General features: G+C 42.8%; 1 protein-coding gene across 1 annotated transcript in view; it reads right to left on the reverse strand.

Moving 5' to 3' along the window:
• The window catches only part of LOC102147046 (putative adhesion G protein-coupled receptor E4P), a 41,805-nt gene that overhangs the window by 952 nt on the left and 24,318 nt on the right, over nt 1-16,535 (reverse strand). The window contains exons 11-15 of the mRNA XM_045380093.3: nt 11,195-11,430; nt 7,368-7,434; nt 6,691-6,782; nt 3,352-3,532; nt 1,022-1,117 (exon numbers count right to left, since the gene is read on the reverse strand). Coding sequence (XP_045236028.3) covers nt 1,022-1,117; nt 3,352-3,532; nt 6,691-6,782; nt 7,368-7,434; nt 11,195-11,430 — 672 coding nt within the window. The remainder of the gene's footprint in view (nt 1-1,021; nt 1,118-3,351; nt 3,533-6,690; nt 6,783-7,367; nt 7,435-11,194; nt 11,431-16,535) is intronic.

Raw genomic sequence — 16,535 nt, forward strand, 5'->3', positions numbered from 1 at the left:
GGCTTCCTGTGGTGCCAGGCAGCCTTCTACGTGCTTATTTGACATCATTTAATCCTCACGATGAGAGGTGCTACCCTAGCTAAGAAGCTCTCTGTCCCAAATAAAGCTCATATCTTTGCAACAGCTCCATGGTCTTAGCATTCAGGATGCCCTCTAGGGGTAAACCCAGTTTCATGAGTCACAGCACTCAGGAATCTGTGGTTTCTGACCAAAAGTCTCTTCCTAGTCCTCCAAATCTAGATAATTTCACAAACCAGAGGTCGTTTTTATCATACACAGCCTTCAAATTTTGGGTCAAGTGCCAACTTCTTGTAGTCACCTTATTTAAAACTGGAATCCTCCCACCCTGTCATTCCTGGCTGCTCTCCATTGCTCTATTTTTTTCTGAAGCATTTATCACTTTGTAACGTACCATAAAATTCACTTTTTGAGGTCTGTTGTCAGTCCCCTCACCCAACTAGAATGTTAGCTCTGTGAGGTCAAGGACTACTGTCAATGTGTCCACTGTTGGTTCTCCGGCACCTAAACAGTGCCGGACAATAAATATTTGTTAAATGAGTGTAGCTAATAAATTTTTTAAAATGTTAAATATCCTTTGGATATTTGTTGAAGGAAGAAATGAAAAGAGAGAGGAAGAGAAGGAGGGAGGGATAGAAAGAATGGATCAGAGTCAGAAAAGAGAGAGAAGGAGGAAGGGAGTGACAAAGAGAGATAGTGAAAAAGAGAATGAGAAAGAAATAAAATGTAAGGAAGGAAAGGGAAACCAGGAGTGAGGGAGAGAAAGAGACTGAGAGAGAGCAAGAAAAAAAGAGAGAAAAAGAAAGAAAGAAGGAAGGAAGGAAAGAAGAAAGGAAGGAAGGAAGGGTTGGTTCTGGTTTTGGTCTCAATACCCAGAAACTTCAGCTGCATAATACAGGAACCTAATGCAATTTCTCTTTTCTTTCAGATCAAAGAACCAGGAAGCTTCCAGAGGCATGAGATGTTGGGTTCCAATAAGGAACTCAGAAAGGGCTGATCTTACCGTTTTGGTTTGGGTAGTAGAGCGAGACATCTCAGTGCTTTCAGTTTCTACTCCTTTCCGCATCCCACTAAACCATTTTTTGTATTCCATTCGCACCTGGATATTTGAGTAGAGAGGTCCATGTTACATCCAGGGCTCAGTTTAGGAGAAAGGATCCTAAAATGGGAGGTTAAAGATAAAGACACCAAGCCCTACTCTCTTTCTAGTTTTCCATATAATCTTGGCCATGCTTATGTTGATTCATTTTATTTAAACTCAAACTTCTCAGCTGTAAAAAAAGGTATGTATTAAATATCAGACACTATAGGACTCAATAGATGATGATGATGATGGTGATGAAGGTGACTGTTGATGGTAGTGGTGGTAATGAAGGTAATTAAGATGATGATGGTGATGATGATGAAGGTGATGGTAATGCTGATGATGGTGATGATGAAGGTGATGATGATGAAGGTGATAAAGGTAATGATATTGGTGATGGTGACGTTGATGGTAATGGTGATGATGGTGAGGGTGATGATAATGAAGATGATGATAATGAAGGTGATAGTGATGATGATGGTGAAGGTGACGATGATGAAGTTGATGATAATGGAACGGACAATGGTAAAAGTAACGGTGATGATGGTGATGATGATGAAAATGATCATGATGAAGGTGATGATGGTGATGATGAAGGTGATGGTAGTCAAGGTGATGATGAAGGTCATGGTGACGGTGGTGATAGTGATGTTGATGAAAGTAATGTGAAGGTGATGATGAAGGTGATGGTAATGGTGATGATGGTGATGATCGTGAAGATGGTGATGTAGGTGATGATGGTGAAAGTGATGGTAAAGCTGGTGGTGATGCTAGTGATGATAAGGGTGAATTAAAGGTTATGGTAATGGTGATGATGGTGATGGTGATAATAGTAAAGATGATGAAGGTGTGATAAAGGTAATGAAGGTGGTGATGGTGAAGGTGATTATGATAAAGATGATAAGGTGGTAATGATAAAAGTGACTATTGTGATGATGGTTAGATGATAATGGTGGGAGTGTTGGTGATTATATGATGGTGAAGGTCACCATTTGTTGAACACTAGCTATATTCAATACACTGTATATGCAATATATCATTTAATTATTACATAAATGGAGTGAGAAAGACATTTCTCCTACTCACAATTAAAGATGAAGAAGTTGAGACTCTTGCAGGTAAATTGACATGCCCAAGGTCACACAGCCAGGACTCAAAACCTTGTCATCTTTATTCAGAGCCCTGACGCTAGCCATTACACTCACCCATCCTCCATGATTCCAAGAATTGCCTTTCTCTAACCTCCTTGACATGCTAAAACTGATTTTACTTCTTCTGTGAGTGAGAAGTATCAAGCATTAAGGCACTAAAAGATTGAAGAGAAATTAATGACATGTTAAGATAGCATTTTGCCACTAGCGTTTTAACTGCTTGTAGTTTTATTCAACAGCAAAGGGAAAATGACAGGAGAACTGGTCCTAATTTTCTATGGAGAGTAAAATTGAAATAACGACACTCACTGAGATCTTAATGTGTACTAAGGACTATGCTAGGAGATTGCACTGATTCATTTAAATATTCAACCCTGTAATGAAGGCATCACCACATTTGCAGATGAGAAAACTACAGATGATGCTCAGAAAGGATAGGAAGTTTACCCAGAGTCACACAGCCACATACTCAGTGGAGGAACTGGGATTAGACTTGAAGTCTCTTTGAGTTTATGGTAGATTGTACCACATATTTCAGCATCACTTCCTGTAGTGCTCCTCACTACAGGAGGATTATTCATCCCCTTCTTGGTGAACTGAGGTATGGCCATGTGACTCGCTTTGACCAATTAAACGAGAGCAGAACAGAGGTGCATCACTACTAGGTAGAAGCTTTAAGAGAGCTAAGCTGTGCTTTCCCACAATCTCCTTTTCCTGTGCCATGAAACCATCAATGTTCTAAAGAGGTCACACCTTCAGCCTGCACCACAGAGGAAAGACGATGTACTTATGTAGCACAAGCAAGAAATAAACATTTATTGTTGTAAGTTGCTAAGACTGAGTGTGGGAGGCAAGGGGCTATTTGTTATTGCAGCATAATCCATCTTATCCTGACTGATCCATGCTCTTCAGAGATATGATGCCAAACAGATGAAACCCACAGGATATAGCATACCCCAGCAACACCTAAACCCTCATCTTCAAACCAAGAAGACCCCAAAATACAATTATAAAAGGTCAGAGAAGAGTGAGAATGTGAACAATCATTCAATTAGACTTTGGGACTAGGCTGATGACAGACAAAATAAGTAGCCTTACCTGGCGATTAAGGAGACAGTGTACCACAAACAGCAATGCTCCCTGAAGAGTGTTGATGATGGTGAATGAGTATGCAAAGATTGATCCAACCGTCTTCCCTACTTCTTCAACCATAAAAAGACCAAGGCCCCAAGAACAGCCCAGGATAAATAGCTGAGCAATGGCTTTAAATGTCATGACTCTGCAGGGAATAAAAGTAATAATAACTACGGTTTACCAGGTATTCACCACAAGTGTAGTTAACATTAGTGCTAACTAAATGCTTTCCCTTATTGAAACCTCACAACAGCTTCATGCAGTTAAGTGACATATACAACAAGGTCACACAGCTTGAGGATGAAGTGGAACCCATGGTTTCAATCATGGCAAATCACTGAGAATAGTGCTTTTTCCCCACCGTTGAAAATAATTTGATTTATCTGCATGTCTTCTGCCTAGACTTTTTGGAAGATTTATGGGAAAATGCCTTCTAGAAATCTGTATTTAAAAATTTGAATAATGGTGAATTCCTGACTTTAGAACATAACATAATGTTGAGTTTCTTCACACAAAAAATATTGTGTTTCATATAATGGAGTGGGATTGTTGATGGCAGCTGGCTGGGAGAGCTAATGAGTGTGTGTGACAGTGTGTGTGTGTGTGTGTGTATGAGACTTCACTTTTTACTTTTTGCGTTACCCCCTGGGAATATAAACTCTACGAGGGCAGGGATTTTGGTCTGTTTTACTCACTGCTTTAATTCCAGTCCTTAGAACAATGCCTAGCACAAAGTAAATACTCAATACATATTATGGTTTGTGATAAACTTGCTAATCAGTCCTTCCTGCTCCTGATTTGGTTCCTAGGTTTTCCACAACTGCAATCTAGCTTGGTGATTTTTCTTATATCCAGTCCTCCTTCCATTTACGCTTACAGAAAGATATATACTTATAGAAATGACAGAAAACCTACCTATGTCTACATTTAGGAGACAGCATAATCACTGGTATATCAGGATTCTCCCATGACAACTTTCTCTTTGACCTAAAGGGTACCATATGGCTTCATCCCCACTGACCATAGCCAGTTACCCCAGAGTAGACACCTGACCTGTAAGAAGTCAATCAATGCATTTTCCCCCCAGCCAACCAGATTTTCTGTCTTAAGCATTTGAAGTAAGAGGCTTGGAGAATGAATCTGTGAGACCCCTTTGGGGTGGCTCCGCCCTGTTCATCAGCTGTGGGTAGTCAGTCTGCAGGGAGAAGAGGACAGAGCCAAGGTGCAGGAAAAGGGAGTCATAAATACGCGATTTTTGTTTCTTTTTGAGATGGAGTCTTGCTCTGTTGCCCAAGCTGGAGAGCAGTGGTGCAATCTCGGCTCACTGCAACCTCCGCCTCCCAGGTTCAAGCGATTCTCCTGCCTCAGCCTCCCGAGTAGCTGGGACTACAGGTGCCCGCCACCACGCCCAGCTAATTTTTGTATTTTTAGTAAAGACGGGGTTTTGCCATGTTGACCACGATGGTCTCGATCTCTTGACCTTATGGTCCACCCGCCTCAGCTTCCCAAAGTGCTGGGATTACAGACGTGAACCACTGTGCCTGGCCAGTTATGGGATTTGATAGCGCTATGGTTAATTCTGGAGCTTAGGAGGCAAAGGGACTCAAGTGGATGGGGGCTTCTAACAGATCTGGAACAAGTCTCTCAACTCCTCTTATCCAGCCTCCCCTTCCTGCCATGATGTTTGAAATTTCTAGAATCCAAGTCCTTCCTATTGAAAGAGCACGATGTTTCCACCATGTCAGTGTTAACCTCGGATTTATTACTTAGGAAATAGATGAGATAGTTAATCTCTACCCCAAAGTATGACATTAACCTAGTGTAGCACAACGGGATAACTGTCTATTCACCAGCAAGAGGAAGAGGTTGGCAACAGGGCATGGTGCTGGGGATGAGGTCAGACATGGAGCTTGCTGCTTGCAGTTCTAAGGAAGAAGTGAGACCTTAGAGGGTAAGGAATTGAGAAATAGGGGGATGGGGAACCACCAAGGAGGGTGGCACTTTGACCCTCAATAATTGAGGAAACCAAGGCTAAGAAATGTCAGACTGGTTTACTAAGTAGTGGAGACTAGAGACAGGGCTTGAAATTAGACAGATAGTCCTTTTAATTTTCATACATATGACTCACCAAGGCAAGATCCTTACCCACCCTTGGGTAAGGTGAGCTGTGGGCTCATATTATCAATGAGGGTATTAGTAGCATTCACCCCATAGGTTGAAAGTATTAGCATGCCATGAAATAATATTGATAAATGTCCAGCATCTATCAAGATTCTATTGAACATTAGTTTTTGTCATCATTATTTTTAATAGCGTAGATTGGTACCCATGAGAATCGAGTTTCTACAACCAAAGAAATGGAGTCCAGGTCAGGTGCGGTGGCTCATGCCTGTAATCTCAGCACTTTGGGAGGCTGAGGCAGGTGGATCGTCTGAGGTCAGGAGTTCAAGACCAGCCTGACCAACATGGTAAAACCCCATCTCTACTAAAAATACAAAAATTAGCTGGGCGTGGTGGCGTGCACCTGTAGTCCCAGCTACTCAGGAGGCTGAGACAGGAGAATTGCTTGAACCCGGGAGATGGAGGTTGCAGTGAGCCAAGATCGTGCCACTGGACTCCAGCCTAGGTGACAGAGTGACACTCAGTCTCAAAAAAAAGAAAAAAAAGAAAAAAGAAAGAAAGAAAGAGAGAGAGAGAAAGAAAGAAAGAAACAGAGTCCAGAGGTATATGGGCTCTTGGTGGAGTGGGAGGAGGATGTTGATACTCTTGGAAGAGTATGTTATACAAAGGAGGCACTTGATGAATGTTTCTTTTACTTTTTTTTTTTGAGAAAGTCTCGCTCTGTTGCCCAGGATGGAGTACAGTGACGTGATCATAGCTCACTGCAGCCTCAACCTCCCTGGATCAAGTGATTCTCCTTTTGCAGCCTCCCAAATAGCTGGGACTGCAGACACACGCCACTATGCACAGCCAATTTTGTAACTTTGTTGTAGAGACAGGGGTCTCAATATGTTGCCCGGCTGGTCTTGAGCAACTAGACTCAAACAGTCTTGTCACCTCAGCCTCCCTAAGTGCTGGGATTACAAGTGTGAGTCACTGCACTCAGCATGAATATTTACTGAATAAGGAAATGAAGTTACCTGAAAATCAGAGTTTCTATTTCTTCTATAAATTGTCCTTCACATACCCTTTATCGTATACCAGGGTAATTTATATCATATTTCTGCGTGGGTTCTTTTTTTCCCGAAAGAGTGATCATGTAGGAATAACGTGTGGGTACCACTGATTCTGATGCTCTCTTACCTGGTATCCTGAATGGTGGAAACTTCTTTATTGAGGGAGGAAAGTTTGCTTCTCAAAATCCACAGAATTTGGAAGTAGAACACCAGGTTGATCTGTGGGAACCGCATGAAAAAAGTGACTTGGAATTTTCTTTTGGAGTCATTTTATACAGTCTAATTTCAGGGGGACCTAAGAATCTTTTCCCAAAAGACACAGGTTTTATGAAGATGGTACACACATATGTTCTGGTCCTTTATGTGCAACACACAGCATACGCCCTGTAGCATTTGGTGCTTGATTCGGTGACAATACAATTTATCATTCAAACCAGGACACTTTGAAAGTAGAAGGGTGCTATTAATGTCTCTACCAGGGAACAGGTGTCATCAGAAAGTTCCTGACAAACAGGAAACCATGTCGCCCTGTGTAGAGAGGCCAACCATTAAATATTTGTTGAATGAATGAATAACAGCATTTTGAAAAAGAAGTCCCAGGAGAGATGATATTATTACATCAAAGCAACAAGTGAGCCAGGGGGAATCCAAGGAAAGAAAAGTGAAGACAGTACTTTCGGGAAGAGGGATTGATCACATTAGGCTGTATTTCTTATCTTCATCTCATTTCCCCTTAGATAAGAAAAACATTTTACATGCTTGGTCAACCCAAGGCGGGCACACCCATAAATAATTATCACCTACCAAGATAATGACTGCCACTGGCCCCGTGAAGCTCCAGATGAATCCTTTATCAGGCTTGAGCCAACAGCTGTTGAGAAAGAGAGAGAAGCATTAGCTGCCTCTTCCCTGGGAGAAGGCAGAGAGACCTTGAATGCAGGCTCCTGGTGCAAGATCTGAACAGGGCCAGGAGTTGCTTCGCTCAGAATCCTGAATTTTAGATGGAGTCAGATGTGAGTTCTCATTTGACGCAGATGCATGCTCTGAGGCTGAGTTTTTTCAAGTGTATAATAGAGCTGATCAAAGTACTGGAAAGATTAAATGATGACTGTAGCTCTCTACTGAGGCTTGAAGTCAGGGAATGTCAGTTCTCTGTCTTCGCTGTTCTCCTTCTAAACAGTGTTGGCCATTCTAGGTTTTTTTGTCTCCTTTATCTAAACTTCAGAATCAATTTGTCAATATCCACAAAATAATTTTCTGGGATTTTGATTTGGAATGTGTTGGATCTATAGATCAAGTTGGGAAGAACTGCCATCTTGATAACGTTGAGTCTTCTTATCCATGAACATAGAATATCTATTTGGATATCCTTTGATTTTTTTTCATCAGAATTTTGTCACTGTTTTCATATAGAACTTGTAGGAAAGATTAAAGAAGATAATGTGCTTAAAGTTTTTGACTACAGTTCCTAGCAATGAGTTAATGGTAATAAATGTAGTTAGCAAGTTGATAATGATTGTTATATTGAGAGAGTAAAAACAATAACTTAACTACAATTATAAAAACTGACTCTAATAAAGCATATTCCATGCATCAGGTACTCTGTTGTCCAAATAATGTGTATTCTTTCTTGGCTTATGATGGCAGAGGTAGCATACCTTTCTTTTTTTTTTTTTTTTTGAGACAGAGTCTCGCTCTGTCGCCCAGGCTGGAGTGCAGTGGCGCGATCTCGGCTCACTGCAAGCTCCGCCTCCCAGGTTCCCGCGGTTCTCCTGCCTCAGCCTCCCGAGTAGCTGGGACTACAGGCGCCCGCCATGTCGCCTGGCTAGTTTTTTGTATTTTTTAGTAGAGACGGGGTTTCACCGGGTTAGCCAGGATGGTCTCAATCTCCTGACCTCGTGATCCGCCCGTCTCGGCCTCCCAAAGTGGCATACCTTATTTTTAAATGGAAGCTGAGAGCCTGAATCTCCAACATTCAGTAGGCAGAAAAGCTTCCAAATTTAAGTTCTATCCGAAGGGTCACCAACTATGGCCCATGGATCAGATCCAGCCCACTACTTGCTTTCGTAAGTTTTACTGAAAGACAATCATACTCATTCAGCTACATATTGTCCATGCTGCTTTCATACTACATGGGTAACATTGAGTAGTCACCTCAGAGACCCTGTGGCCAGCAAAGCCAAACATATTTACTATCTGGACTTTCATTGAAAATGTTGGTTCCAAGTCTTTGCTATAGTGAATAGTGCCACAATAAAACATATGTGTGCATGTGTTTTTATATCAGCATGATTTATAATCCTTTGGGTATATAACCAGTAATGGGATGGCTGGATCAAATGGTATTTCTAGTTCTAGATCCTTGAGGAATCACCACACTGTCTTCCACAATGGCAACCCAAATGTCCATCAGTGATAGACTGGATTAAGGAAACGTGGCACATATACACCGTGGAATACTATGCAGCCATAAAAAAGAATGAGTTAATGTCCTTTGTAAGGACATGGATGAAGCTGGAAACCATCATTCTGAGCAAACTACTGCAAGGACAGAAAACCAAACACCGTGTGTTCTCACTCATAGGTGGGAATTGAACAATGAGAACACTTGGACATAGGGTGGGGAACATCACACATCGGGGCCTATTGTGGGGAGGGAGGACGGGGGAGGGATAGCATTAGGAGATACACCTAATGTAATTAACGAGTTAATGGGTGCAGCACACCAACATGGCACATGTATACATATGTAACAAACCTGCACATTATGCACATGTACCCTAGAACTTAAAGTATCATTTTAAAAGAACACACACACCAAATTTCCATCTCCCATAATAGAAAAATATCAGAAGGGAGTACCTAAAATTGTAAAAAAAAGAAAATGTTGGTCAACTCCTCCACCATTCTATCTCCACCATTCCGGCAGGATATAGAGTTCAAGCTGAAAACAAAGCACCTCTTTGACTTTAAGAGGGACAACATTGGGAGGCCGAGGCAGGCAGATCACCTGAGGTCTGGAGTTCAAGACCAGCCTGGCCAACATGGTGAAACCCTGTCTCCACTAAAAAATACAAAAATTAGCCGGGCATGATAGTGGGTGCCTGTAATCCCAGCTAGTCAGGAGGCTGAGACGGGAGAATTCTTTGAACCCGGGAGATAGTGGCTGCAGTGAGCCGAGATCACGCCACTGCACAGGTGAGCAAGACTCCATTGCAAAAAAAAAAAAAAAGAGAGGGACTGCATACATGATAAAACAACATACATGATGTTTTAGTGTATGCACAACCTACTTCCTAACCCAAGCACCATTAACAAAGTATTAACTACTTCAACTAACGGTTGTGTGTTGAGTTTTGCAAGCTTCTTTAGTGAAGCAATAAAACATGGCTATTCAAAGTATTGCCTTGAAAATTCTGACTTACTCACCTTGCAGCTCTGACCTTGGAAAAGTTTATGAAATGCACTCAAGCCCAGGTGTCCCGTAAGTAAGAAAATAAACTGCTGACATCATAGGGTCATGGTGAGAATGGCATGAGCTGCTGCAGAGAGGAAGCACCATTTTTGATGCACCACAGGGCTTTGATACTTTTAATATTGGTGTTATTCTTGACATCTTGGAGATTCATCTCAGCCCATTCCACCTACTCTTTCAGAATCCAGGAGAACATGTAGCTCATGGGTGCTTAATGTGGGGCTCTGAATTTGCTTTTTTTTCTTTCCTTTTGACACCAAGTTTTGCTCTTGTTGTCCAGGCTGGAGTGCCATGGTACAATCTCAGCTCACTGCAACCTCCGCCTCCTGGGTTCAAGTGATTCTCCTGCCTTAGCCTCCTGAGTAGCTGGGATTACAGGCATCCACCACCACGCCCAGCTAATTTTTTGTATTTTTAGTAGAGTCGCGGTTTCACCATGTTGGCCAGGCTGGTCTTGAACTCCTGACCTCAGGTGATCCGCCCACCTCGGCCTCCCAAAGTGCTGGGATTACAGGTGTGAGTCACTGTGCCTGGCCGGAATCTGCCATTCCTGTCTCAGAATTAACTGAAGTTGTATTCAAAATTTTGTTTATATGTACATTTGTCTGAGGAAAGGGGCTTTGACTTTCAACAAAATTCTCAAAAGGATCCAACCTCAAAGATGCTGAGAACCACTGCTCTAGGGATTTTCAAGAGAAAACAGGCTTAAGAAAGGACTGGTTTGAAGTATAATTGGCAATTAAAAGATGGACTAAGGGCTGAGTGCGAAGGTTCATGCCTATAATCCCAGCACCTTGGGAGGCTGAGGTATGTGGATCGCCTGAGGTCAGGAGTTCGAGACCAGCCTAGTCAACATGGTGAAACCTCGTCTCCACTAAAAATACAAAAATAAGCCAGGCATGGTGGCAGGCACCTGTAGTCCCAGCTACTTGGGAAACTGAGGCAGGAGAATAACTTGAATCCAGGAGATGGAGGTTGCAGTGAGCCAAGACCTCACCATTGCACTCCAGCCTGGGCAACCAGAGCAAAACTCCATCTCAAAAAAAAAAAAAAAAAAAAAAAAAAGAAAAGATGGACTAAGAAAACATTTTGATTTTAGTCATGCAGGAGCCATGGCCATTGCTACCACCATCATAAAGACACGCATTATGCTTACTGAGTAAATGTTCCATAATTCTGGGGTCCAACTATTGCAGACACAGCAATAATCACAGCTGGGATCCCGTAGCCTACAGGGTACATGAACCTCTTCTTGAATCTGCCCATGCTGGTGTAGTTGGCCACCCTGAGGTTCCTGACGGTGAGGAAGAGGTGCAGCCCTTCCAGGAGCATCCAGGTGAAGCAAGCCAGGTAGAGGAAGTGCAGCAGCCCTGCAATGACGGAGCACAGCACCTGAAGGGAACAGAAGAGTCAGGGGTGTACAGCAGATGTGGCACGTAGCATTTCCTGGATGCTGCCTGGAATTTCTATTTGAGCATCTATAACATTTTGCCTGGGGGCTAAACATTTTCTGAGGACTTCTGCTACTTATTGAAGTCTGTTTACATCATGCATAGAGCAGGGTAGAAACCCAAGGAATACATGTCGTGGGAACAGCCCCCAAATGTATAATAAACAAAAATTGGTAGAATCCACTAATATCTAAGACATGTTCTCTACACTGCCCCCTGGGGATCCTCGGTGGAATTGAGCTCCAAATGTCCACAGGGGAAACTCTTAAAAACACATCTATTGGCTAGGTGCGGTGGCTCACGCCTGTAATCCCCAGCATTTTGGGAGGCCGAGGTGGGTGGATCACCTGAGGTCAGGAGTTTGAGACCAGCCTGGCCAACATGGTAAAACCTCATCTCTACTAAAAATACAAAAATTAGCCAGGTGTAGTGGCGCATGCTTGTAATCCCAGCTACTCGGGAGGCTGAGGCAGGACAATCGCTTGAACCTGGGAGGAGGCGGAGGTTGCAGTGAGCTGAGATTGCGCCATTGCACTCCAGCCTGCATGAAAAGAGCGAGATTCCATCTCAAAAAAAAAAAAAAAAAAAAATCATGTGCTGATGTTCTAATCCCCAGTATCACAGAAGGTGAGTGTACTTGGAGGCAGGGCTCTCCAAGAGATCATTAAGTTAAAATAAGTTCAGATATGTGGGCCCTAATCCAATATGAGTTATGTACATCTAAAAATCTCCTATTTTTCGATGTACATCTAAAAATCTCCTATTTTTCGATGTACATCTAAAAATCTCCTATTTTTCGATGTACATAGAGGAGGATGGATCATTTGAGGTTGGGAGTTCAAGACCAGCCTGACCAACATGGAGAAACCCCGTCTCTACTAAAAATACAAAAATTAGCTGGGCGTGGTGGCACGTGCCTGTAATCCAAGCTACTAGGGAGGCTGAAGCAGGAGAATCGCTTGAACCCGGGAGGTGGAGATTGCAGTGAGCTGAGATTGCACCATAGCCCGGGCAACAAGAGTGAAACTCCATCTTAAAAATAATAATAAATAAAAATTTAAAAATAGGAGATTAGAGTGCAGACACATGCAAAGGGATGACCAAGTGAGAACACAGGGAGAAAACGGCCATCAACAAGCCAAGGAAAAGGACCTCAAAAAAAGCCAATCCTGCTGACATATTGATCTCAGACCATGAGCCTCCAGAATTATGAGAAAATTAATTTCCATTGTTTAAATCACCCTGTTTGTGGTACCTTGTTATGGCAGCCAAAGCAAATGAATATACTTTTATAGAAGTCATGCTTCATGATTTCTCATAATTCTCTAGATGTGTTCCCAGACACAAAATTTTCCATTCCATGTGCGGAATAAGCTTCCATTTCTAATCGTGATAACATAATGAGGATGGGATTTACCCTCCCGTATTAAAAAACTAAATGCTAAATGACATGTGTGACATTATGAATTACAGATATTGGAGAATAGGCATTGAGTACTTATGTTTACCGTGATCTCTAAAAGGAGGGAAAGGCGGAGCACAGTGGCTCATGCTTATAATCCCAGCACTTTGGGAGGCCCAGACGGGCAGATCACCTGAGGTAAGGAGTTCGAGACCAGCCTGACCAACATGGAGAAACCCCATCTCTACTAAAAATACAAAATTAGTTGGGTGTGGTGGCTCATGCTTATAATCCCAGCTATTCTGGAGGCTGAGGCAGGAGAATAGCTTGAACCCAGGAGGCAGAGGTTGCAGTAAGCCAAGATCGCGCCATTGCACCCCAGCCTGGACAACAAGAGCGAAACTCCATCTCAAAAAAAAAGGAGGAAAAAATGAGTTAACTTTCTCAGGTCATCTACTCACTACCTGAAGAGAGTCTACGGGTCATTCTTCAGGGAGAAGTAATGCCCCAAAAGTCCAGCAGTCTTGCTGAATTGAGGAAATAAAGTGCAAAGTATGAGGAGACAGCTGGGTGCAGTGGCTCACGCCTGTAATCCCAGCACTTTGGGAGGCCGAGGCAGGTGGATCACGAGGTCAGAGTGAAACAAGAGTTTCGCTCTTGTTGCTCATGGTGAAACTCTGTCTCTACTAAAAATATTTTAAAAATTAGCCAGACATGGTGGCGGGTGCCTGTAATTCCAGTTGCTCAGGGGACTGAGGCAGGAGAATCACTTGAACCCTGGAGGTGGAGGTTGCAGTGAGTTGAGATCACACCACTGCACTCCAGCCTGAGTGACAGAGCATGACTCTGTCTCAAAAAAAAAAAAAAAAAAAGAAGACTGTTAAGCATTGAATTTTGTCTTCCCTCCCCAGATTCATATATTGAAGTCCTAACCCCCAATATCTCAGAATGTGAGCTTATTTGGAAAAATGGTCTTGCAGATATAATTACTTAAGAGCAGGTCATACTAAACCAGGGTGAGCTCCTAATCCAACATGGTTGATATCCTTCTAGAAAAGGAGAGAATCAAACACAGACACATACACAAGAAAAACATTGAATGAAGACAAAGCCAGAGATGGAGGTGATGCTTCTACAAGCTGAAGAATGCCAAAGATTGCCAGAAAAACACCAGAATCTAGAGGACAGGCATGGAATAGATTCTCCCTCACGGTCCTTAGTAGAAATCTTCCCTGTCGGTGTGGGACAGTGGCTCACGCCTGTAATCCCGGCACTTTGGGAGGCCGAGGCAGGTGGATCACCTGAGGTCAGGAGTTCGAGACCAGCCTGGCCAACATGGTGAAACCCTGTTGCTACTAAAAATACAAAAAAAAAAAAAAAATTAGCTGGATATAGAGGCAGGTATGTGTAATGCCAACTACTTGGGAGACTGAGGCAGGAGAATCACTTGAACCCGGGAGGTGGAGGTTACAGTGAGCGGAGGCTGTGTCATTGCACTCTAGCCTGGGCAACAAGAACAAAACTTTATCTCAGAAAAGAAAGAAAGAAAGAAAGAAAGAGAGAGAGAGAGAGAGAGAGAAAGAGAGAGAGAGAGAAAGAAAGAAAGAAAGAAAGAAAGAAAGAAAGAAAGAAAGAAAGAAAGAAAGAAAGAAAGAAAGAAAGAAAGAAAGAAAGAAAGAAAGAAAGAAAGGAATTTTTGAGGCCAAATACCACGGGGTAGGGAGCAACAGTGGGGATGGGAAGTGGGGAAGCGGAGAGACCGGCAGAGGGTCTGGTTACTTATCAGCAAATGCTTGCAAAGAGACTGACCAAAACTAGGAAAAGACTCCTAAGAAGGAGTAGGCAGAACATCTTCTGAGTTCACACAGGACTGGAAATAGTTTGTTCCTATTATCCAAATGGTTTGTTCCTATTACCCAATTTTACCTGAAGTTCTGTGTGTTAGGGAAGTTTAATATACAGATTCCCTGTATGTTAGAGCAGATTTTCTGTAAACAGGCTCTCTGTATATAGACTCTCTTAACATCCAGAATTTCAGGTAAAATTATCAGGAGAGTATTATATCATGAATGGGGCCAAATGAGCCCTAGACGAAAGAGAATTCTGTGACCACGCTATCCAATCTTAGCATCAAGACTTGAATGTATCAAACTGTTTCCAAGTCACTTCATTATGTCCCCTCAAAAGCCTAAAAATGTTTAAAGAATTTTTTAAAAAGATACAGCGCTCATAATTTAAAATTCACCAAGAATGGCATTCAAACAAAAATTAGCAGGCATGCAATGAAGCGGGTAAATCCAATCAAGTAATATACACACATCCTACTATTTCTGTGTCTCCAGAAACCCTGACTAACATAACCTCCTAACTAACAAATCCAGCAGTCTCTCTACTTGCATTTCTGGGTTTGTTTGTTTGTTTGTTTGTTTGTTTTTGAGATGGAGTCTTGCTCTGTTGCCCAGGCTAGAGTATAGTAGCATGATCTCGGCTCACTGCAACCTCCGCCTCCCAGGTTCAAGCGATTCTCCTGCCTCAGTCTCCTGAGTAGCTGGGATTACAGGTGTGTGCCACCGCACTCTGCTAATTTTTGTATTTTTAGTAAAGACGGAGTTTCACCATGTTGGCCAGGCTGGTCTGGAACTCCTGACCTCGTGATCCACCAGCATTGGCCTCTCAAAGTGCTGGGATTACAGGCATGAGCCACCGCGCCTGTCCACCTACTTGGCCTTTCAGCAGAAGCTGATCAACCTAGTTGACACTTCCTGTCCTTCGATGTCCTGGACACTCATCTATCCAGGAATTCTCACCTGCTTATCTTTGAGTCTTCTCAGGTATCTCGTGTATCTTCGTCCTCTGAATCTTTAGATTACAGGCGTGAGCCACCGCACCTGGCCTGAATTTGCTTTTCCTGTCCCTGAATTAACTGAAGTTTTATTCAAACTTTTGTGTATATGTCCATTTGTCTGGGAAAAAGGGCTTTAGCGTTCAACAAAATTCTCAAAGGGATCCAACCTCAAAGATGCTGAGAACCACTGCTCTAGGGATTTTCAAGAGAAAATAGAATTCAGGCTTAAGGAAGGACTGGTTTGAAGTATAGTTGGCAATTAAAAGGTGGACTAGGCTGGTGTGACTTCTAAGCCTCTGTGTCCCCACCTGGAATGTGGAGATTGTGGCTCCTACATCCTGGTGGTCCCTACCTCATATGTGTTTGCAGAGGGCCTGGTACCTGTGAAGACCCTCCTTACAGGGTGGCCTCCATTCTGAGACCACGGCTTCAAGGACTCGGAGAGGATTATGGACAGACTATGTGCAGAGTTCTCCTCCTCCTCCTGTCCCAACGTCCCCCCTTCCTCTTCCTCCTCCTTCTCCCTCTACCCCCTTCTTCCTCCTCCACAGAGCTTTATTCTTAATCCATTTTACATACCTCTCATCATTATTTCTGCAGCTTGAAGTGTCTCCTTCGTGTAGAAAACTCCAATATCCCTTTCTCATGCTCTAATCTCTCCAGGGCTCAAAATTCCTATGTCCAATTTTCTATTGTATGTCTCAATTCCAGTGTCTGACCAGCACCTCTAACTAACAGATTTAAAACCGAATTCATTCTACTTCTTGCTTCAAGTCTGTTCCTCTTTCTCACCATCCAT

This window comes from Macaca fascicularis, chromosome 19 (genome assembly GCF_037993035.2).
Source record: "Macaca fascicularis isolate 582-1 chromosome 19, T2T-MFA8v1.1".
Classification (NCBI taxonomy): Eukaryota; Metazoa; Chordata; class Mammalia; order Primates; family Cercopithecidae; genus Macaca; species Macaca fascicularis.